General features: G+C 33.5%; 3 protein-coding genes across 4 annotated transcripts; 2 read left to right on the top strand and 1 right to left on the bottom strand.

Moving 5' to 3' along the window:
* The first annotated feature begins 2,164 nt into the window (after nucleotides 1–2,164).
* On the top strand, nucleotides 2,165–2,871 carry LOC130736197 (uncharacterized). The gene is made up of 3 exons (XM_057588042.1): nucleotides 2,165–2,236; nucleotides 2,320–2,634; nucleotides 2,749–2,871. Exons 1-3 carry the CDS (start codon nucleotides 2,165–2,167, stop codon nucleotides 2,869–2,871), a joined length of 510 nt encoding a protein of 169 aa, XP_057444025.1.
* Nucleotides 2,872–11,392: 8,521 nt separating this feature from the next.
* Nucleotides 11,393–14,361, top strand: LOC130736196 (inactive poly [ADP-ribose] polymerase RCD1-like). Its single transcript, XM_057588041.1, has 7 exons — nucleotides 11,393–11,668; nucleotides 11,730–12,370; nucleotides 12,450–12,709; nucleotides 13,084–13,199; nucleotides 13,721–13,864; nucleotides 13,948–14,043; nucleotides 14,314–14,361. Exons 1-7 carry the CDS (start codon nucleotides 11,393–11,395, stop codon nucleotides 14,359–14,361), a joined length of 1,581 nt encoding a protein of 526 aa, XP_057444024.1.
* A 3,497-nt stretch (nucleotides 14,362–17,858) lies between these two features.
* On the bottom strand, nucleotides 17,859–22,988 carry LOC130737753 (E3 ubiquitin-protein ligase RGLG2-like). 2 transcript variants are annotated; one of them, XM_057589603.1, is made up of 13 exons: nucleotides 22,637–22,988; nucleotides 22,289–22,365; nucleotides 21,535–21,852; nucleotides 21,120–21,204; nucleotides 20,885–21,025; nucleotides 20,679–20,792; nucleotides 20,478–20,575; nucleotides 19,613–19,692; nucleotides 19,427–19,532; nucleotides 19,198–19,325; nucleotides 18,834–19,083; nucleotides 18,328–18,384; nucleotides 17,859–18,231 (listed from the first exon to the last, which is right to left on the bottom strand). In XM_057589603.1, exons 3-13 carry the CDS (start codon nucleotides 21,838–21,840, stop codon nucleotides 18,151–18,153), a joined length of 1,446 nt encoding a protein of 481 aa, XP_057445586.1. In that variant the 5' UTR covers nucleotides 21,841–21,852; nucleotides 22,289–22,365; nucleotides 22,637–22,988; the 3' UTR covers nucleotides 17,859–18,150. The 2 variants fall into 2 exon arrangements, with proteins under 2 accessions (XP_057445586.1, XP_057445585.1); XM_057589602.1 differs by lacking the exon at nucleotides 22,289–22,365 and having other exon boundaries at nucleotides 22,637–22,987.
* Between the last annotated feature and the right edge of the window lie 371 nt (nucleotides 22,989–23,359).

The following is a 23,359-nucleotide window of genomic DNA, read 5'->3' as shown; positions in this document are numbered from 1 at the left end:
CAAGTAGAGTACAAGAAGCTTGTAGTGCTTTACGGGCTAAACTTTCTCCAATCATGGTGCAAGAGTTACAACACCCTTTCACAAGAGAAGATATTGTGGAAGCTCTCCAACAAATGCATCCATTAAAAGCATCGGGACCAGATGGTTTTCCTGCCCTATTTTATCAAAAATATTGGAGAATTGTGGGAGATGAGGTCACTAACAAGGTCTTGGCAATTTTAAATGATGGGGAAGATCCTGCAGGTATTAATCAGACTTTTATTTGCTTGATTCCAAAGGTTAAAACTCCGGAAGGACCCAAGGAATTTAGGCCCATCAGTTTATGTAATGTGATCATGAAAATTGTCACCAAGTGTATTGCTAACCGTATGAAGTTTATGCTTGATTCTGTGGTTGATGAATGTCAAAGTGCTTTTATTCCGGGGAGGCTCATAACTGATAATGCCTTAGTGGGGTTTGAAGCATTCCATTATATGAAGAAAAAGAAGAAGGGTAAAAAAGGGTACATGGCACTCAAATTGGATATGGCAAAGGCTTATGATCGCATTGAGTGAGATTTTTTACATCAGGTCTTACTAGCTATGGGATTCCCGCTTGGCTTTACACAACTTATTATTAGATGTGTATCTTCGGTTACTTATGCACCTTTGATTAATGGAGAACATGCCCCTTTCTTCTCCCCTCATAGAGGTCTTAGACAGGGAGATCCTCTTTCCCCTTACCTCTTCATTTTATGTGCAGAAGTTTTCTCTAGTTTATTGTCTGAGCAAGTGAGAAGTAATTCGCTTCATGGTGTGAAAATAGCAAGGGGGGCGCCATTGATTAGTCATCTCTTCTTTGCTAATGACAGTTTGATTTTTGGTAAAGCAACTATGGAGGGGGCAGATTGTATCTTAAAGGTCATAAAACTGTATGAGCAAGCTTCAGGTCAGTTGGTTAACATGGACAAGTCTGAAATTTCTTTTAGCCGAAATGTGATAAGCACCAGTATGGTTATGATCCAAGAAAGGATGGGGGTAAAGGCTGTGGAGGTCTATGATAAGTACCTTGGTTTGCCTACAGTTATTGGAAGATCCAAGAAAACAATCTTTGCACGAGTCCAAGAACGTGTGTGGCGAAAACTACAAGATTGGAAGGGGAAAACTTTGTCTAAGGCAGGTAAAGAAGTTCTTCTCAAATCAGTAGCCCAATCTATTCCTACCTATGTCATGAGTTGCTTTAAAATTCTGGAGGGAATCTGCCACAAAATTGAGGGTTCCATGGCTAGTTTTTGGTGGGGACAGCAGCGGGATGAACGTAAAATTCATTGGATCAGTTGGAAGCATTTATGTAAGCCGAAAAATAAAGGTGGGATGGGCTTCCGGGACTTAGTGGATTTCAATCATGCGCTATTAACCAAACAAGCATGGAGGCTATTTTCGGCTGAGAACTCACTATTGTACAGGGTATGGAAAGCAAGATATTTCCCAAGGACCTCTATACTAAATGCACAAATTGGCTATCAGCCTAGCTATTCTTGGAGGAGCGTTTGGGAAACCCTTAGAACTGTACGGGGTGGCTTGAAATGGAGAGTTGGAAATGGACAAGACATTAGAATTTGGCATGATTCATGGCTCCCTGGTTGTGGGGATTGTACTGTCCGTTCTCCTCAATCCATACTCCCTCAAAATGCTTTAGTATCTTCACTTATTTTACCAGAGGGCAGAAGATGGGATGGGCTACTAATAGACCGAATTTTTACCCATGAGGAAGCATTGAAGATCAAGCTTATTCCGCTGAGTTGGGAAGAAAGACGAGACAGAGCCTTCTGGAGGTGGAGCGGATTTGGGGAATTCTCAGTCAGATCAACGTATATTCATTTACAGCAAAAGAAGGAGAGTAATGTGGCAGCCTAGCAGGTCCCTCTGTCACTTCTCAATTCTCATGGAAAGCACTCTGGTCAGCTAAAGTCCCTAACAAATTCAAGCATTTTGCATACAAGGCTGTAACAAACACCTTGGCTTGTAGAGCTAATCTGGCGAAAAAAGGATTGCAGGTTCAACAAGAGTGTTTGCTTTGCCAACAACAAGTGGAAGAAAATCTCACCCATCTTTTTCTGCACTGTAATTGGGCACGAGCTGCTTGGTTTGCTCATCCACTAGGCCTACACTCTGATTCTGTTGTTATGGAATTTAATGAATGGCTGAAACAGGGATTTCGTCAAAATGATGAACATTGGGTTGCTGCTGTTATACAGGTACTTCATGTTATTTGGAGGGCACGTAATAAGGCTTACTTGTATCTGATCCTGGAATGTCAATACGTTTATCCTTGGAGAAGCACTTTGAGTGGTTGGAGGCGCAGGAACGACGAGGAGTGATAATTGATGATCAGCCAAGGGATGTTAGATGGGAAGCACCACCGCAAGGAGTTATAAAGCTAAATGTTGATGCTGGTTGGACTGGAAGTAGTTCTACTGGTTTTGGTCTGGTTGCTAGATCAGGAAGAGGTGAGTTTATGACGGCAGCTACAAAATTGGAACATAATCGACTGGACTCTCTCTTGGCTGAAGCTTATGCGGTTCGCTGGGGTCTTCAAATGGCTGCTGAAATGGAAATGGAAAATGTGGTGATAGAATCTGATTCATTACCGATAGTACATGCCTTAAAGACCCATTCTTGTCCACCAGAAATAGAAGCAGTGATAGTGGATTGCAAGACTTTAATTTCTCTATTTCCTATAATACGTTTCAGTCATGCTCGTAGATAGGCCAATGGAGTGGCACATGAATTGGCTGCTATAGCTTGTGATTTTCCTTTTCATGTTTGGTGGCATGATCCTCCACCTGTGGTTGCACATGCCTTGTTTGTAGATGCTACTTTCTTGGATTAATTAAATGCCAAAACTTTTACTCAAAAAAAAAAAGATAAAATATTAATTTTAAATATACAAATATCCACTTTAAAGGAAAAAATGTAAAATTTTCATGATCAATAAAAAAAATAATTAATGGTATAGTAATATATATAATCATTTTTGAAGGGAGTAATCTATATAATCATAAAATTATTTAAAATAGAATATAGTTTATTTTTAACTAAATGTTCATTTTTAAGAAAAATTATTTATGAGAAAATTAAATATGAAACTTTACAAGCTGTAAAGTTTTAAAATTTATGCAAACAAGGGTTGGAAGAATTTTTTTATGTTATTTATTCAAAATTAGATTTTGTATTAAAATATTATCCTTGTATTATTAGTTTGACCTCATGAAATTAAAATTATGAGTTTAAATATAGAAATATTGCATTACTGAAAAATATTAAATGTAGTACCAAATTAAATATGAATTCAGATATGCCCTTTTCTAAAATGTTAAAATTAATTTGACTCTCACTTGTTTACCATATCAAATATGATTTCAAATATTTGTTTCCTAGAACGTTAATATAAATTTGACTCTTTTAGTATATAAACTAGCAGAATATTTTCCTCTTGTAACAAAAAAAAACTAGCAGAATCACCCGTGCAAGGCACGAGTGACTTTTATCATATTCCGTGCCCTGCACGTACGGGTGACTTTTGTTTAATAAAATTGTAAATCTAAATGTTGTGTGACACTATTTTTTTTTACCTTTTAGTAAATACATCTTAATAATTTTTTTAACTATATATGTTTTCAACATTGTGGTTTTTTTTTTAAGAAGTACAATGTGTTTTAATCTACCATCACCTTTTTTCTTATTTAATTATGATATAATTGATTTTTTTTCAAAATTTTAAAAATTAATTTTAGTCAACTTTTAAATTTTAAATCTTATTATAATTATGTTGACTTGTCAAATCTTCTTTCCCGCCACACACATTCCACGAATTAATTTTAGTCAACTTTTAAACTTTAAATCTTATTATAATTATGTTGACTAGTCAAATCTTCTTTCCCACCACACACATTCCACGAAAAATCACTCACCCACCTTCCATTCTATTCTTACACTCAATCATTCCTCTCTCATCCCGTAAGAACCTCTTTCTCTCTTCCTACCATGGGCCGCGGCGTTGAAGCCGTCTTGGCTGCCATCGGCAGCTTCACTTAGTCATTTCACTTATATATTATTCGACACTCACATTTCACTTATAAATTATTCAACATTCACATTTTCGGTCAATGTGTGACTTTTTAAAAGATTTTTACCCACACTTGAATTCTAACACCGGGTGAATGAAGAATGAAGGGCCGGAGAGTGGCAAAACAGTGCAGTATATTTGAAGTTTAACCTCAATACCAAATAAGATTGGGCTCCTTTCCCATTTTTCTCTGGGTCAGCCCAATAAAAAAAGAATACTGGCAGGTTTTCCCTTCAGTTAGGGTTCAGTTAAAGCTCATAAATTTTTTGAACCAAAAAAAAACTCAAAAATCAGAAATGGCTTCATGTTCTGCAACTCAGCGTTGAGGGTAGCTTCCAGGTCCCTCACAAATCGTTCTAGAACCTTTGTTCATAATTATGAAGTAGGTAGGAAGGTACTTAAGTTAATTTGTAAAATCATTGCATTAATTAAAGATTATTGACTAAATGGAATACTGTTAAAAAAAGAACAATCAAATTGGTAGTTCAAAACAAAATAGATTGACAAATTGATTTAAATAGGAAATAACCAAATTTAAACGCCATGTAATTAAATGAAATTCGTTTCCTATTTTTAAAGAAAATTTTGTTTTTTTATTGATTCCACCCGAGATGGATTTTGTTAAAGATTAAACAAATATTCTAAAAGTTTTTTTTAACTCAACAAATATTCTAACAGTTACTATTATCTAATTTAATTAAATAGGAGCATGGCCCACTTTATTTCAAATTTTTATGTACCTTAACTTGGGATTCTATTTGAAAACATATCAAAGAAGAAACAAAAATACATCATAAATAATCAAAAAGTTAGAAATTAATATTTTAAATACAGAATTAAATAAAAAATGAAATACAGATATATATTTTTTTAAACATGAATATTTTATGTAACTTTTTACTCTAACTATTTTGTAATTTATCAAAAAAATTATATTTTTAATTACTTTGTAATATTTGGAAAATATTATGTTTGAGAAAGTTTCACATTGGATGATTAGAGGAGTGTTTAGCACTTTATAAGTGAAAGATCTCTCATACATCCAAAAATGTGGTGTCCAATCCACTTGTGTGATTTGCTCATGTTATCTATTGTTGGATACCTAAAATTTAAATATTTAAAAAGTAAGAACTAAGAAGTACTACCTAAACTGCTTTGGACTCAACTCAGTCTAAATCAAGACTTAGAAATATGTGGCATTCGACACTTCTAATATCCCGTCTAAATCAAAGACCACACTTGGATATAAAAACTAAAAGATAAATTATAAGAGCAAGTAAACGAATTTCATTTAATTTTAATTCTCAATCTAAACTATATTACGCCATGTAATTAAATGAAATTAGTTTTTTTTTTAAATTTGACTTTTTTATCGATTCCAACCGAGATTGATTTTGTTAAAGATTAAGCAAATATTCTAAAAATTCTTTTTTAATAGTTGTAGATAGGTTTAATAAAAATAGGTGCATACAAAAATTTTTATGTTTTCTACATCCAAGATCTCAAGTAGATGATTTTTGAACGTATCAAATTGGCAGTTCAAATTTGATTAAATAATATTATTTTTATAAAACTAATCATAAAAAAGAAACAATAAATTTTAGGCCTACGGGTGCTTGTTTATTATATACGGTTTGATTTAGGAAGGTTAGTGCATGAGTGCAGGTTTTGTTGTAAAGAGATGAGTTGTTCCTCTTGAATATTGGTTTGTTCCCTTGCCTATCTAGTGATTGTAGTACTCTTTTTTTTTCATTGGTTTTTTCTCTTTGGATTTTTCTTTTGAAGGTTTTAATGAGGCTCAATCTCTAGGTGTGTTTTGGCATGGGGACATTTAGGCCTTTGTTGGTTTGGCCTCTATCTAATAAATTTCTTTTTGTTATCAAAAAAAAGAAACAATAAATTTTATTTTTTTGAAATTAGAAAGATATAAATTTTATTTTTTTAATAAATATCATTAAATTTTGCAAACTTCAAAATTTAACCACCACATGGTCCACCAAACTTGAATTTTGGAACGTGATCAAATAAATTTGAACAAATATTGTTTGATTCCTTTTTCTATATCATTATTGTTGTTATGTGTTTACCAAAAAAAATTATTGTTGTTATGTTCGATCATGATAACATTTTGAAGTAAATTTGAAAATTTTAACTTACAATTAGGTTGTTCCGTTTTTTTTACTTATTGACCTTTTCATGTCATGTTCTACCCTTTTTTTAAGGTATGTCATGTTCTAGCTAATTAGAAAGCTTTAGCATTCAAATGAGGTAAGTATGAAAAAAGAAAGAAAGAAATTTATAAGAACTAAATTAATGTAGCATAATATACAATTTTCTTAAAAATTAAAATTCATATTGAATAGTTCAATAGAGTAGTGGATTAAAACCAACCTAAAACAAAACAAACCAAATGTAAACACTGCTCGAAATCCTAAACCACTTGATAGACTATAGATACATCAACAATATTTGATTTTATATGTTGAAACTTGAAACAACATATATCCCCTTCACGGACGTCATTCGATGTGCAAAACTCTTTCCACCCTGATCCAAACTCCAGGCTCTCCTTTCCCTTACAACCCTTCAAGACTTTGCATGTATGTTAAGTACTGACTTGATCTCTTAGTTGAACTAAAATAGTTGTATTAGAAAAATAATTTTGGGCAATTTGTTTTGGAATTGTATGTGTAGGAGGCATAAAAATAGTGAATAACTAATAAGTATAACGAATTTGTATCATTAAAATAAATGACGATAAATAATCAGTACCAATTGACTGTCAGATGCTTGTGACTCTGATAATGTGACGTTAAACGAAGGTGCCAGATGCTTGTGACTCTGATAATGTGACGTTAAACAAAGGTTTTTGACCCTCATTAGAAAAAACGATCATGGAGAAATTTGGACTACAAGATTTATAGGGTGATTCTTGTTTTGGGTGAACTATTCCCAAATAGGTTTGAAGGGTTTTTGCTTCCCTTTTTATAGTCTTGACTACCCATCCATGATAAGGTACCTGTTGTGCATGTTGATTAAAAATAGAAAATATTCACAAATATTGCACTTTTGTATATATTCTTTTCTTTGTTGCACGGATTTGTTTTTTTTTTTAAATATGTATTTCAAAGTTAAAAAAACAAAATTTGTTTTTTAATGCATATTAATATTGAAAAATAAAATTTGTATGTTTTTTATTAGGATGATATGGGGGTGACACGTGGCAAAACCTTCTAGAAAAAAACATTCATTTAGTATATTATATAGATATCCATTTTAAAGATAATACTAATCGAGAATATAAATCATCAACATAATAATATATATTAGATCATAAAAAAACTTAATATAGAATTTAACTTTGTAACTAATTTGTTTAAATTTTTTTTTTTTAACTACTTGTTCCATTTTAAGAAAAAAAATTATGAAATTGTTCAAGCTCTTATGCTCTGTTTGGATATGAAGTGAAAATAAGAGGAATGAAAATGAAAGGAAAATGAAAGGATTTTGAAGTTGTTTGGATTGTGTGAAAAGGAAGGATAATAGATGGAAAAGTAAGAAAAATGAAAATGAGTATGTTATGCAATGACAACTTTATCCTCTTGTTTGTAGTTTATATATATATATATATATATATATATATATATATAATTTTAACTGATTATAAAAAAATGTAACCTTTTAAAATTTAATAATTATTTCTTTGATAAAAAAATTAAATTATTAAACTATTATTGTTTATATACAAATTTAAATTATGATTAAATAAAACATTGGTTGCGCTATTTTTTTTTTTAAAACCGTTTGCATTATAGATATAACATATGGTTTAATAGGACATTTGATAACGTTAATTGTTTATGATGAATTATTTATTAGGATTAAATAATTGAATAACACCGACAATATTGAATAAGTAGTAAAAGCAGCATATGGATAATACTATGAGAGAGAGTCATAGCTCCAATTATTCTGTGGTCAGTGACGTGTTGCAAAAAATTTAAAGGCTTTTATTTTCTTTTTAACAAAATGATGTTCCCTTTTTCGTTTTCACGACAAAGATGCGCATAAAATAATTCGGTTCTATTCACCATCCAATTTCATCTCCCTTTCCTTTTCCAGCCTTTTCCAAACAGACAAAGATTCCTTTTAAATATAATACTATTTTAGAATATAAATCATCGACATAATAATATATAGTAGATCATAAAAGTACTTAATATAGAATTTAACTTTGTAACTAATTTGTTTATAAAAAAAATTTAACTAATTGTTCCATTTTAAGAAAAAAAAATGAAATTGTTCAAGCTCGCTCTGTTTGGATGTAAAGTGAAAATAGGAGGAATGAAAATGAAAGGAAAGAAGGTAGAAGGAAGTTAAAATGAAAGGATTTTGAAGTTGTTTGGATTGTGTGAAAAGGAAAGGATAATAGATGGAAAAGTAAGAAAAATGAGAATGAGTATGTTATGCAATGACAACTTTATCCTCTTGTTTGTAGTTTATATATATATATATATAACTTTTTTAACTGATTATCAAAAAATTTTAACTTTTTAAAATTTAATAATTGTTTCTTTGATAAAAAAAATTAAATTATTAAACTATTGTTGTTTATATACAAATTTAAATTATGATTAAATAAAACATTGGTTGCGTTTTTTTTTAAACGGTTTGCATTATAGATATAACATATGGTTTAATAGGACATTTGATAACGTTAATTATTTATGATGACTTATTTATTAGGATTAAATAATTGAATAACACCGACAATATTGAATAAGTAGTAAAAGCTGCATATGGATAATACAATAGGAGAGAGTCATAGCTCTAATTCTTCAGTGGCAAGTGATGTGTTGCATAAAATTTAAAGGCTTTTATTGTCTTTTTAACAAAATGACGTTCCCTTTTTCGTTTTCACGGCAAAGATGCGCGGAAAATAATTTGGTACTATTCACCATCCAATTTCATCTCCCTTTCCTTTTCCAGCCTGTTCCAAATAGACAAAGATTCCTTTTTCCTTTCCTTTTCCTTTCCAGCCTTATTCCTTTCTGCACTTTTCCATTAAAACAAACAGAGTGTTAAGGTGTGATGTATGTTATTTCCCTCACAAAAAAAAGGTGTGATGTATGTTATTGAAGTTCATGGTAACTACATCAAACTCCATGTGATGATTTCGCATAGGGTTAGGTTTTCTTGGAAAAGTGATAAAGGGGAAGACTAGCAGAGCCATAGAGGGGAAAAAAACCCGCCATCAACCATCTTACTTTGTAGTCTCGTTGCTTCCATATCCACCAAATTCTACCATATCCCCCCCCCCCCCCCATTTTTTGTATAAATAGGGCTCTCTACCCTCTTATTCGACACACATTTTAAAGCATTTAGTAAAAGAGAGATAATCAGCGGTAAAGGTTTTATTAGGTTCATTCTGTGGGTTGTATTCTGTGCTTTGAGGCAGGTAGAGTTTTAAGCCTTCTCTCTTTAGTTTTTTTTCATTCCATGCATTTCTCATTCGAAATTTGAGTGACTTCTTATGTTTTGCAAAACTTTAATGTTTGTTTTATTTGTCTAGTTAGAGATTGATTTCAATATATAGAGGTCATTTTATGTTGTTCTCTGAATTTGAACCCATTTTTTCTTTTTTTTCATCATTTGGTCGGGGTTGATTATCATAGTGTAGTTTGGATCAGTTCGGTTATTGATACAACCTTGTTTATTAACGTTCAAAAAAAACCTGGTTTATTAAACTATACAAAACTTATTTTTTTCAAAAAAAAAATTCCATTATAATGAGTGTACCTGTTTTTGGGCACGACTTGTATAGAGTGAACACCAACAATACTGCTGGTTTCTTCTTGTGTATTTTTTGACAATTTAGTGCCCTTTCTCTAGTTTATCAAATTTTTTAATATTTTTTCTTATGCTTGAATTGTGTCGTTGGTGCTTCAATCTTTAGATACAAGCATTAACTGAACTACTTGAGAAAAAAATTCAGTTTTCCTTGGCCTTTATTTTCAATGATGATAGAAAGGGTAAATTATTCTTTATTTTTCATGAAAATAACCGTAAATTTGTGAGTGTGATGAGGGAGCAAAACTGCAATTAAGTCTTTTCTAAAATTGCAATTAAACAACTATATATTTGGGTTTTTTTTTCTTGTTTGGATTTGTTCTTCTCATGAAATCTAATCTAGTAATAATAAGGCTCAAAAGAACTAACTATATATAGACCTGTATTATTATTATTATTATTTTTTTGTTTTTGAAACATTAATTGCGAAATTATAAGAAAGAAAAGAAAGGAAGAAATTTTTTTATATGATCTAGTTAGATAGAAAAGGAAAGAAAGAAATTTGAGAGCTTTACTTCTGTTTTCTTGGTTGGATCTAGCTTGGATGGAAAAGGGTGAAGAAATGGGGAAATCGATAGATATATAATAACTTTCATCATTTTAATACCAGTCAAAATAAGTGTTCACGTAGACTGAAATAATTAAGGGCATATTTGTTTTAAAAAAATTTGCTTTCTCAAGCAATTTTCTTTTCATGTTAGGGACGAAAAAAATTGGTGGGTTACGCTACTCAAACAAATGGAAGAAACTAATTTTTCGATCGGTTTCTCTCCCTCTCTTTTCCTCCCTTATTATTCTGCACAAACAAACAATCAGTTAAGAAATATACTGTATATATGTCTTTGGTGTTATCAATTTTTCATATCCTCCAACTTGTATTTTCTTGGGGTTTTGTTATATTTGGCCTCATGAAGACCAAATAGTATTAAATAGTTAAAAATGTTTGATGCACGAAATTTACTAAAAATGAAATTAAATGACATTATCTTTTAATTTTGATTGAAATTCTTCTTATTTAAGTCTTTAAAATTTAAAGCTAACATACTAATGGCATGATATTGAATACTCATCAGTTTGTTTATTTTACAAGTTGTAAATTTTGTTTTATCAAATTGTTTTTGAGATGTGCTTTTGAAATATTTTGTCAGTGTAAATGCTTCAGATTACTCGGTTTGTGATACAAGAAATTATTTTATTAATTAAATCCTCTTACGGTCTTACCTATAGTGTCAACTTTATACATGATCATATATATTAGTCCAATGTTCTAAAAAGTTTAAGTATCTAGGGACTATAAAATATTCTCGATCTCTTTGAATTCACCATCACTGCCACAATGTTCTTTAACCTTCTCTAGGTCTACGGTTCTATTTGATTGTTGCGCCTGACATTTTATAATTGTATGTGTTTATAGATATCAATCTAGTACACATAAATGGAAGCTAAAACTGCACTGAAGAAAAGTCCAGCTACCCAATGTGCTGCACATCTTAAGGGAGCTTTGCGACCAACGATATTTCAACAACCACCTTTTGCAATAACACCAAGTAGCGATGTCAAAAACTTGAGTCGAAAATCCTATCTTAGGTATTATTTAAACTATAAGAGAAGTGGAAGACTTGAGAGTATGATGTGCTACAATAATGGTGAATGGTTGGAATACCCAGAATATGTTGTTGACTTGGTTAACAAAGATTTTGAAATGAAAAAGGCAATTGTGGAAATAAAGTTAAATGACCAAGATCTTATGCTAGATTTTTTACACGTGTCAGGTGGACTTGAGAACTAGTCTCCAACAACCCATTGCTTGGATTGATGAGGAAGGCAAATGCTTTTTCCCTGAAGTATATGCTACTTCGGATGAAGAATCCTATAATTTATGCAAATATGAGGGTATGAAATTATACATTCAAATCAAAGTGAAGGGGGTTACTGAATCCAACTTGAGTGAGTTTGGGGAGCCCAATGCTTTAGTTAAGTATACTCGAGTGAAAGTTGGAAATAGGAAAAATAAAATGGATTGTGACTATGTTGGTGAAGCTTTTGAGAAAAATCAAGAGTTACTTTTTGCTTCTTGTGCTGAATGTGTACATGAAAAAATAGATCTACATTATGTACAAGAGTTGTTTCGTAATGGAATGAGTAGTTTTGGCAGTACTGATTTTGAGATAGTTGAGACATACCGCTGCTCAGGTTCATCAATGCCTGCGCGATTTGAGCTATTCCGGATGCAAGCTAAGATTATAAAAGAATTACATGGGGATGCTAATGTTCGATATGCTTGGCTTCCTTTTAATAAAGGAGAATTATCTAAAATGATGGAGTATGGGCTTGGGCATTGTCCACTACGTGCAACCAAATGCTCATACGGAATTGGTGTTCATCTTGCAGCTGTTACTTGCCCTTATGCCAGGTTAGTTTTTATATGATCAATTTTTTAAAATAACATGATCTTTTGTAAACTAATACTAATTTTTGTTCCATATTTATAGTGCTCGCTATTATGATACTGATGAAAATGGTGTTCGACACTTGGTCCTTTGTCGTGTAATAATGGGGAAGATGGAGCTTCTTCAACCTTGCACTAGCACGAGCACCAACAATGGTCAGTTTCAACCCAACAACTTTAAATATGATAATGGGGTGGATGACATTCAATGTCCAAGAAACTACACAGTATGGAATGTGAATATAAACACCCACATCTACCCTGAATTTGTTGTTAGTTTTAAGGTCTCCGGTGATCTTGAAGGTATTATACATTGTTCCCTTTCTATGTGCGTTTGCAATGACATGTTATTAACATATGATTTCCTAGAAGAAATAGTTTGTGCATTTATATTATTAATTATCAATGGGTTGATCAAAGACAAAATAGCTGGTATTTATGATTCATTGTTTCCATTTTGGATAAAATAGTTCTAAAAACTGGTCTTAGGAAACAAGGCTCCATCGATAAATTGTTATCTCCTTGTATATGGGCTCTCTTATATTCAACATATTGATAACACTCTGGTTTAATGAAACAACCAAACAACCATTTTTATTGCTAAAATATTTAGTACTATTCCTTTCAAGAAAAGTTTTCTTCTCTATCACCAATATATATATGATGTTTTCTTACAGGCCATTTTTGTGGAAATGTGGGAGAGAATAATGTTTATAGGGCTAATTCTTTTGGGGTCAATTCATCTAGTCATGGTTCTGGTGGCTTGTTACAATCACCCTCTATAGTGGATAATGTAAGTTACTTCATATATATGAGTTTTGCATCTTATGTTTATCTAAGTTTTTTCTTTATAAAAGATAATATTGATACCAATTTTTTAATTGTTGTTTTTATGTAAGAATGCTTTCACCTTTTCACCTTGTACTTTAAATATCATTTCCTTAGCTTTAGTTTATCTTGGTGAGAAAGATGACGTGGTTTTTCTATCTTAAAAAGTCAAAGGGGGTTATCTTAATATGTCTATCTTGTGGAAGAATTTCTAGGTTGAACAAACAAATATGATGCCAATTTTAAGGGATATGATCATGTAATAATCTTTTTATGTGATTGGGTACATCTTCAAGTCACCATTGTTTTACTAACTCATCTTGTTTCCTTTAGTGCTTCATGTGAGGTTTTTTGATAAACATATTCATGTGTTCATGCACAACTTGTAGGGACTTTGAGCTTTTTATAATTGTCTTATGTTTTTAAATCATTTTTATTATCTTTAGTGCCTATATGAAGAACTTCTTTTGTTATGGAATATATTAGGGAATAGCATCAAATGGGATTGTTAGCATCCAAAAAATTCCGAAATCTTCTTGGCTGCCTTTTTCAATGCTTATAGCTGCTATCACTGACAAGGTTACTCCTAGTGATATAAGTCTTATAAATGCACATTATGAATTCTACAAGGTATGTACAATAGCTCCCATTCTTTCCCATATATAGATCTTTATTGATATAATGCATCTAATATATAAACTATTCTAAATTAGGCACAACTGATTTCCCGTGGTGATTTTGTAAAGGAGCTAAGGTTGATAGTTGGAGACCCTCTATTAAGAGCTACAATAGAAAGTTTTCAATTCCGGGTATAAATTTATTTTGTATCATATTACTTTACTTTTCATAAAGATTTAATTTAACATTGAATTACCATGCTGGTGCATTGTCTAATGTTTTGGTTATTTTATTTTATTTTTTTGACGGGAATGTTTTGGTTATACATAAGAGGAAATTACTTGTTAAATATATAATAGACTACCGCTTTCTTTAAGAAATAAATTGTGATATCTTATGTGTAGTCTTTTACTATATAGTTATGTCTCTTAAATATTTAATATATATTTGGTTTCTTGCAGATTCCATCAAATGGTGATTTGGAAGGCTTGAACCTGAATGAAGGTTGAGGCGGACTTTGTATGAGGATCTAGACAACTTTGCACTAGGAGTTAACTGTTGTCAACATTTTTTGTTTGCAATCAAAATGATTTTGTGATATTTTTTGTTACTATGAAATTTATTTTTCCATTACTTTTCGCTATTTATTTCTACTTGGAACTTAATTATTAGATTTTTCATAGGTTAGACTCCTTATGTTAAGGTTTTATAAAAGGGGCAAAACTTAGGTGCAGTACCTTATGTACTGTTATTACTGTTCTCCAACCAAAATATAACACTTGGACATTTTTTCCATGTCACACCAACTCTTTTTCCCTCGTTCTCACGCTCTGCTGTTCCGGTCTCTCTCACCCCAGACCACCATGACTCTGTTCTCCATTTGGTTACCATAACTGATCATGGCTCTGCTCTCCAGTCCTCTCATACTTCTATGTGATTCTCGCAACCATCCATCACCCCATGATGAGACAACCACCACCACCCACCTTCGGTTGTTCCGTCTCTTTAAACCGCACCACCATGACTCGTTTGTACAAATCTCTACACCCAACCTCAGTTCATGGTTCTCAAAATTACTCAACTCCCACACCCATACATGACCAATAACGGGACACTGGAGATTAGAACAGTGAGGAGAAGGCACATCCACAAAATTAGGTATTTACTTTGGGAGTGCACATGAAAAATCTAGCTCCATGAAAACTAAGATTAGCTTTGCTGCAGCGGGATATAGAGGGTGGATCCTCAAATAATGGCAATTGTCACTACAACTGGTGAAATTGTATCACCAGCTCCATAAACATGGGTTTTTCTCCATCAAATTAAAATTCCTGTGCGCAGAAGTTAAGGGGAAAAGGGGCGCATAGGTGAAGGGGAAAGGGGAAAGATGATTAAGGATGATGACATGGAAAAAATGTCAAAGTGTTATATTTTGGTTGGAGAACAGTAATAACAGTACATGAGCTGCATCTAAGTTTTCCCCTTATAAAAGAGGTCGTACTGGTTTTCTCCTCAAAATAGGCGCACTTTGTGTATTGAACTTGCATTATGTCGGTTATAATCCATAGGAATCTTTGCAGTGCCAAAGAAGGCATTTGTCACAATCTTTAATGGAATGAGTTTATTCTATGTGGGACAGTGGGAATATAAAACACCAATAAACGCTATGTACTTCATTCATCAAATTTTAGAAAATGAAACAGAAGGACTTCTACGAAAAACTTGATGATGTTTCAATACTTTGCCTGCTTCCTAAAATGGCAATTCCAAATTTTTTAGGGACTGGTTTAGGTGTTATCTTGTTGCAAGAAAGGAGACCTCTAGCTTTTCAGAGTTCCACCTTATCAAAAAGGAAACAAAGGAAGCCAGCTTATGAGAGATAATTGATGGCAGTGGTAAAAGCAATCAAAAAATGAAAGCATTTTCACTCATTTCATTGCTAGGACGACTGACGAAAAAAGTTTGAAATTCCATACAGATTACAGATTGGGGATTACTACACTGTCCAGCTATGATTTTGAAGTATAGTACAAACCTGGGAAGGATAATTCAGCATTTGATACCACGTCAAGAACGAGCTGTTATTCTTCCATTTCCATTTTAAAAATGCAGAATTTCGAAGAGTGGCAAGATCGGTCCAACAAGATGAAAAATTGAAGAGCATTATTCAGGATTTGTTAGTGAATCCAACTTCTCATAAATGTTTTAAGGGATCATAAATTATTCTAAAACTACATTGTGATATTACCCAAGGCTTCTACAAGAATTCTCATTATCTTGAAAGAATTTTCATTTTCCACTCATGGGAGGACATTCAGGTTATTTTCAAGCATTTTAGAGGATTGCCAATGTAGCCAATGTAGTTTATTGGGAGGACATGAAAATACTTATTAAGGAGTTTGTGGTTGGTTGTGATGTGTGCCAAAGGAACAAGTATGCCACTCCGTCCCCTGCTGGCCTGCTGCAACCTTTACAAGTTCCTACTTCTATTTGGATATCTATGGATTTTGTGAGGGGCTTTACCAACGTCAAAGGGGAAGGACACCATCATTAGGCTCATTTTCTTCCTTTGAGATGAGTCATCCATACACTGCTAGTGAGGTTGCAACAATATTTGCGCAGGAAATTATGAGGTTATATGGCTTTCCTTGCACTATTGTCTCCACTTGAGATTTCATTTTCCCGAGTAATTTTTGGAAAATTCTTTTCAATTACAGGGACTGAACAGAAACTTAGCTGAGCCTATTATCTTCAATCGAATAGGAAAACTAAAGTGGTTAATAGGGGTTCAGAGGCTTATTTGCGGTGTTTAACTGGTACACGACCTAAGAAGTAGTGTATATGCTTGGCTTGGGCAAAATTTTCGTTCAATTCCAATTATAATGCTTCAAGTAAAATTACCCCTTTTAAGGCCTTATATGGCCAAGATCCTCCTCGCATGAAAGAGGTAAATCAGATGATGAGCATCAGGGATGAGTTGTTGCCGGATTTGAGGGACAATTTGCTTAAATCCCAGGATTTGATACATGCTTCTACTAACAAACACCGCCATGCTGTTGAGATTGAGGTGAGGGGGGGGGGTGAGTTTGGGTTTTTCTTAAATCACAACCTCAACAAAGGTAGCCTTGGCCTACAAAGTTGACTGACAAGTTGACGCTCAGGTTTTATGGGTCATTTAAGGTGCTTTCTAGGGTGGGGGAAGTGACCTATAGACTGGAATAACCTTCTACCAAGGTCCATCCAGTCTTTCATATTTTTCTTTTAAAGAAGGTGGTGGGGACTAACAGCCTCACCCACTACCTGAGGTTCAGTGAAGATCAGAAATTGTTGGTGTGGCCAACTACTATTAGGGGATGTTAAGGTGTTGGTACAGTTGCTATTAGAACAGTTGGGAATCAGCAGCTAGGATGCAGGAAGGTCTACTGAAGGAAGCCTAAGAGAGCTGCAGAGAATTATGACTCTCCTGAATAGGTGTTAGTGTGTCAGTTGTTAGTTGTAACCTGCTGGGAAGATTGCCCAGTCCCATATTAGCAGTTAGATAAAAGGAGGGAATTTCCAGAGTGTTTCAATAAAATCCACATTCAGCTTTACCTAGTTCTTATCAAAGGTGCAAAGATTGTTCTTAAAATAATTTTCAAATTTCAACAAAAAAAAGGGAATCATTAATCAAACAAGCATCTATAGGCCCCGTTTGGATAAACAGCTTAATTAAGCGCTTATGGTCATAAGCGCTTATGACATAAGCGCTTATTCATAAGCTATTTTTAAAAATTTATTGAAATAAATTAAAAATAAGCTGTGTATAAGCATAAGCTGTTTTTCATAAGCTATCCTGAGTAGCTTATGAAAATAAGCTGAAAATAGCTTATGGCAGACCATAAGCTGTTTGCATAAGCTCTCCCAAACACTGGCATAAGAGCTTATGCTGTCAGATAAGCTCAAATAAGCTCTTCCAAACTGGGCCATAGACTACACCTAATTTTTTTTTGAGACAACACGCCCTTCCTTCTATTGGGAAGTCACCTCTAAGCTTTCATTAATACAAATCAAACCAAAATAATCCATTTACACTGTACAAACACCACACTAGGCCTGTAACTCTTCAAATCGTTACAGTCATGAACCAAAAGCAATGAGGAAAAGAAAAAAAAATCATGGAATGATTACATGCTGTAGGTACATCTTTTCATTTGTAGAAACAGAGATTTGATCAAATGTTATATGAAACCAGATAAAATAATTTAAAGAATTTTCGCCAACACCATACAAATTAATTACTCCCCAAGGAAAGAACCCGCTTAGTAAAGCTTTATTCTGGTGTTAATGGGGCTCCTACAGATGGGACACGACTGAAGATCTTGCCCACACTCACAACATGTCTGTCATGTAAACATAAACAAAGATATCATAAGCACTCTCCTTATCTTAAGGTCCACATCAAGAAAATTGGAAAGAATTGAAAATATTGTTTTTACCTGATGCCCACATCCGAAAGCCATGTCTTTTGAATTTGTCAAACATATAGGGCAAAGCTGCACAAGACCAATTAAGTTTAATTATAAGGTACGCCAATCTTCTATAATAAATTAATAACAAGAATCATTTCAAATTCAGTCCCTACACTAGGCATAAAAAATGCACAGCAAGCAACAAGACACTAAAATAATGAAACTACAACCTGGATTTATGACAACTATTCAGTCATTAAATTATAGATATAAAACGGCAAAAGACCACGAAACTAAGCAACAAGATTTAGCAGTAGGTAATTGATGCCATGACTCTATCCTCATTTGGCCAAGTAGCTGGCTTGTTACACAGCTAATCTAATTTCTTAACTGAGGCATGTGAAGGAAATGCTGAAAAAAGCTAGATAGGAACAAGAAAAAATAACATATATTCACATAAACCCAAGAATTTTCCTAAAAGACATGATTAAGAACATGACACACTTCTATTATAAAAATTTTGCAGGTCGTACCTGATTATCATAAGCAGAACTTGGAGCCGGAGGAGCTGTGCCAACTACACTGCTATTGTCATTGAAAGAAGGGACACTGGGCTCAAAGCTAGTCGCATGAGAAGGTTTTGAAGTGCCAAAAGATTCTGAACCAAAAGGTTTTGAAGGGCCAAAAGACGCTGAACCAAAAGGTTTTGAAGCGCCCATAGATGTTGCACCATATGAAGGAGTTGGGAGGGCAACTCTCTGGGGAGCAGTAGCATTCCGACTACTGTTTGAGAGTAATAAGCAGTAAGCACAATCAGCAACCAAAATTGTCTCAAGAAGAACTCGAATTTTTTTCTAAAAAAAGGATGATACCGAAGGTAAAGAATCACAAATTTACCCCAGTAGATTAAGCTCGATTGCTGCTTTATATTGAGAAGGAATTTCCATCAATGCTGAAAGAGCAAATGCTGCTTCTTTTCGTGAAGCAGGGATGTTCTTTGACATAATTTCCGTGAAATTTACAAACTAAAGAAGCACAAAGAGAACCCCACAATAAATCAGTGGATGAATTCCAATTATTTAGAACATTTTAAAAAGTACTCAATATTTTGTATGCATCTTCTTACCTGGAAATTATCAAAGGCCCGAGAGGGGATATTATCATCAAACTCTCTCATCATGTCCCAAGGTCCATCTCCAACACCAACCAATATGATTGAAAGAGGAAATTTACTGTGACAAAGCAGCTAAGTAAGATATGTATTCGTACAAATAAAACACTGTTGAGCAAAACCATACAACATAATAATCACCTGGCCTCAACAATAGCATCAACAGTCTTTTGCTCCTGTGGACTTAGCCTCCCACTTTCAGTGTCAATACTTCTTGTTACCTGCACCAAACAAAATCATACATATAAAATCAGAAGTTTTGAAACCATACAGAGTCAGGAAAACACAAGAAAATAAACAAACGAAGAATCAGGAGCCCAAAGTATCAATTGTTAAAACTTTGGAGAAAATATATCATGAACTCCACCAACTATTCATTTTGTGATGAGAGCAAGTGGCATACCATCTGTCACAGGCACAAGCCCTATTTGATTCTGTTTGTATTTTTTTCATAATGTTTTAGAAAATAAATAGAAAATTTTGTTTGGACACACTATCTTTCAAAACATGCCCAGGAGTCAGTAAACTATAAAGCTCAGACACTAAAAAATGCCATTAGCTAGCTTCTAACCGAGTTCATCCCTTAGAATGGGAATGTCTTCTTACAACATTAAAAATAAAAATGGAAATTGGTGGAAGGAAAGGATTATTAGAGATTTGTATATGTGGGTGTATGATGATGGTTACAAGATTCTTAAATACCATGAATAAAACATTAAATGCCAAAGCAAATAACAATAGTGTTTTAGAAACATCTTCAAGTTCGGTTCCTTCTCCTCCACAATAACTACTTAAGTAGTATTTTTTTGTAACTGCAGTTTGATCTTGGTAAGATATGAAGCAATTGAGTCTTAAAAACCCGAGTTACTGAGTTCGACCCAGAATGTTAAAAATATGAAAGGATAAAGGGGTGGGGAACTCAGTCACAGATGAGAATTTTGTACTCTATCTGATACATTCAGATTTCAGAGTCAATTCCGTGCAAATTGGATGAAGAACAGAATACCTGGCCATCTGCAACTATCACCAAAACATGATATTGGCCTCCACTCTGCTCAACAATTGTCATGGCCATTTCAATGATTGGTGCAAATGAAGTAGGGCCTGACATAAAACCGTAAGTTTTGTTAGCTCAATATTACAATATCTATGGCAGAAATAAGAAGAGTTCCCATGAAAACAGCAAGACAAGTAGTAGATTTATAACCTGCAAGTCGAATATTAGGAATAATTTCCCTGTACCGACTCAGCACTTCTTCAAATCCATTGCAAAATCTTTCATCTGGATAGAAACTGAAGACATCTTGATCATGCGTTGATGCTGCAATGATACCACAGTAATGCCCATTAGCACATGTAAACTACAAACCAAAATTCTATAATGTACAAGTGTGAGAACGTAGAAAAAGATACCATCGCCAAATCCAAAACAAGGAATCAAGTTATCCTCATCAAATGCAGCCATGGTTTTCCCAATAATGGATATTGCTTGTTCATATGGATTCGGAACATTCCCAATGTGATGCAAGCTTTGTCTGTTAAATGAATGCTTTCCTGAAAGCAACATAGCTCAGCATATATTTCACAACAACACTGCATGTATTTCAACTTTGGTTTAAAAAATTACAAACATATAACTATGTCTAACCTGTCCACTCATTGCTCTTAGTGCAATCAATACCAAGAATAAGATTGGAAGACTCAAGGCCTGCACGTGCAAGAGCCTCAGTCACCTGTAATTAAATATATGAACGAAAAAACTAGAATGTTAAGAATTAAAATAATCACAAAGAATCCAAAGTTTTTCTGAAACGTAGAGATGAATAAGTAGAAGCCATCAGTGAGAAAAGAATATATAGATTGCAAGACCATATTATTTTCATCAAACTCATGCCTATCAAAAGAAAATAAAAGTAGAAAAATGCATAGCTCTAAAGGTGATGAAAAGTAATTCAATTTCCGGAAGGATAAAAAATATCTATGCAGGGGTTAATTTCATGATAAGCTAAAGATAAACACAACAACAACAGAAGTTACATGCAGAGCATCTCTTGGACTCTTACCTCATCTATGGAGTTGTAATTATCAGCGATTCTCGAGTACTTCCTCTCTAACCTCCTCTTATCATCACGGCCAGTCACCCTACCACTAGCATGAGGTTCATAGCCATAGTTTTGAGGAGGAGGTGGGGGAGCATAATAGTCTTGTGTAGGATAAGAAGGCGGCTGTTGTGGGTCATAGGAATAACCCCCTTGACCATAACCCGAATGCGGGTCAGGATATGGACTCCAAGAAGAACGAGAGGCACTCGAACGCAGAGATGAATTCTGCCTCAAATTATTATCCTCCTTAGAACTTTGACCCCCCATCAACTCAATTCTCTGAAAAAACCAAAATAACAACCAACAATTTTTTTACTAAATTTCTATATATCTCCCTCTTATCTCCTTCCCAAAAATGCTTCACAAAATGAAATACCCAGATAGCAAATATGAACACAAACTAATTCCAGATGCTATATATGGATAAAGTTAGCTTCTGTAAGGTTGAAGTTTCCTAATTTCCAAGCAAATTCTGAAACAAACCAACAAGACCAATTCAATTCATACAAACAAAACCCACCGACTGAAAACAAATACAACCTCTTTAAGTAATCATCATAAATACAGAAGTAAAAATAAAAGCCTATTGCGCGCCGCCATAGATCTTCAAACACAATCAACACACGGCAACTTGGGTTGTTGTCCAAACACCAAAACAAGACAAAATCACATTCAACGGTACAAGGAAAAAAAATATAAAATTAAATTAAATTACCCTAACAATAGCAATTCAATTTCTACACATTCACATTTCGATTTCGATGCTTATCAAGTGCAATAAATCATCTTCCCCTGATTCACCAACACAGAGAGAACAACATCATCAGCAATGATTTGCGAAAAACGAAACAACATTGCAGAAAACGTGAAATCACAATCGCAGAATCACGTTTACTTTGATTTTTTCAAAACGTGATTTTACGAAAAGTTCATGTGTTTGATTATTTTAAATTAAAGTTGATTTTGTCAGCAATCAAACAAACTCAATTGGATCATGAAAATGAAGGTAACTTTTCAGAGACACTTTAAATCAAAATCAATTTTATATCCAAACTCAAATTACCTTGATCTGGACGGTGATGGAACATAGCGTTTGGAATATTCTGGAATCGCCGTCGAAGTTTGACAGCGCGGCGATGCAGAGAGAGAGAGAGAGAGAGAGAGAGGTTGTTTGTTTGGATAATTGATTCTTGAAAAAGCTGAGAGTGAGACAGACTCACGCAGTCTTTTTGTTCTGCTTTTTTAGATTATTTTGTGTTTTGTAGTGAAAAAGATGAAGGTGAAGATGGTAAAGGGATGCAAATGCAAATGGAGTCTGTTGCAATTTTATTTTATTTCTTGGTTACAAGAGGAAGAAGTCTGCTGCAACTACTATCATTCGATTGAAGACCCAACAAAAATTGATAAATAATGTACTACGGGAATCTTTTTCTCATTTATACTTCCTCCGAATCTTTTTATAAATCTAAGTAACTTAGTTTAGTTCTGTTATTAAAACAAATCTAACTAACCATCTTCATTGCTATTCAAAAAAAAAAAACCATCTTCATTATAGATGTATAAAAGTTGAGACTGTGTCCGGCCACCACTACTGGTGAGGCACTTCGAAACTATAGGTTATCAATAATGGTAATTATAGATTGTCCATCTACACGGTCCTTACATCTGCGGTGAAAAGTAAACACACAATTTTTTATGGAAAAATGTTATAACTTATCGACCGAGTCAACCTGTGTTGGTACTTTTGTACCTCTGTTAGAAACTAGTCTTTTTAATGGAAGGAGAA

Source organism: Lotus japonicus, chromosome 2 (assembly GCF_012489685.1).
Source record: "Lotus japonicus ecotype B-129 chromosome 2, LjGifu_v1.2".
Lineage (NCBI taxonomy): Eukaryota > Viridiplantae > Streptophyta > Magnoliopsida > Fabales > Fabaceae > Lotus > Lotus japonicus.
Note: the sequence above shows the minus strand (reverse complement) of the source record. Positions and strands in the feature narration are given on the sequence as shown.

Excerpts from the sequence above, each read along its gene's own strand:
- LOC130736197 (XM_057588042.1), top strand. The coding sequence starts at position 2,165 with ATGGAATTTAATGAATGGCTGAAACAGGGATTTCGTCAAAATGATGAA. Across the intron at positions 2,237-2,319 it reads GGGTTGCTGCTGTTATACAG|CACTTTGAGTGGTTGGAGGC; the intron begins GTACTTCATGTT and ends TCCTTGGAGAAG. Across the intron at positions 2,635-2,748 it reads AATCTGATTCATTACCGATA|GCCAATGGAGTGGCACATGA; the intron begins GTACATGCCTTA and ends GCTCGTAGATAG.
- LOC130736196 (XM_057588041.1), top strand. The coding sequence starts at position 11,393 with ATGGAAGCTAAAACTGCACTGAAGAAAAGTCCAGCTACCCAATGTGCT. Across the intron at positions 11,669-11,729 it reads AAGATTTTGAAATGAAAAAG|GTGGACTTGAGAACTAGTCT; the intron begins GCAATTGTGGAA and ends TACACGTGTCAG. Across the intron at positions 12,710-13,083 it reads GGTCTCCGGTGATCTTGAAG|GCCATTTTTGTGGAAATGTG; the intron begins GTATTATACATT and ends GTTTTCTTACAG.
- LOC130737753 (XM_057589603.1), bottom strand. The coding sequence starts at position 21,840 with ATGGGGGGTCAAAGTTCTAAGGAGGATAATAATTTGAGGCAGAATTCA. Across the intron at positions 21,205-21,534 it reads ATTACAACTCCATAGATGAG|GTGACTGAGGCTCTTGCACG; the intron begins GTAAGAGTCCAA and ends ATTTAATTACAG. Across the intron at positions 18,232-18,327 it reads CTTTCGGATGTGGGCATCAG|ACATGTTGTGAGTGTGGGCA; the intron begins GTAAAAACAATA and ends TTTACATGACAG.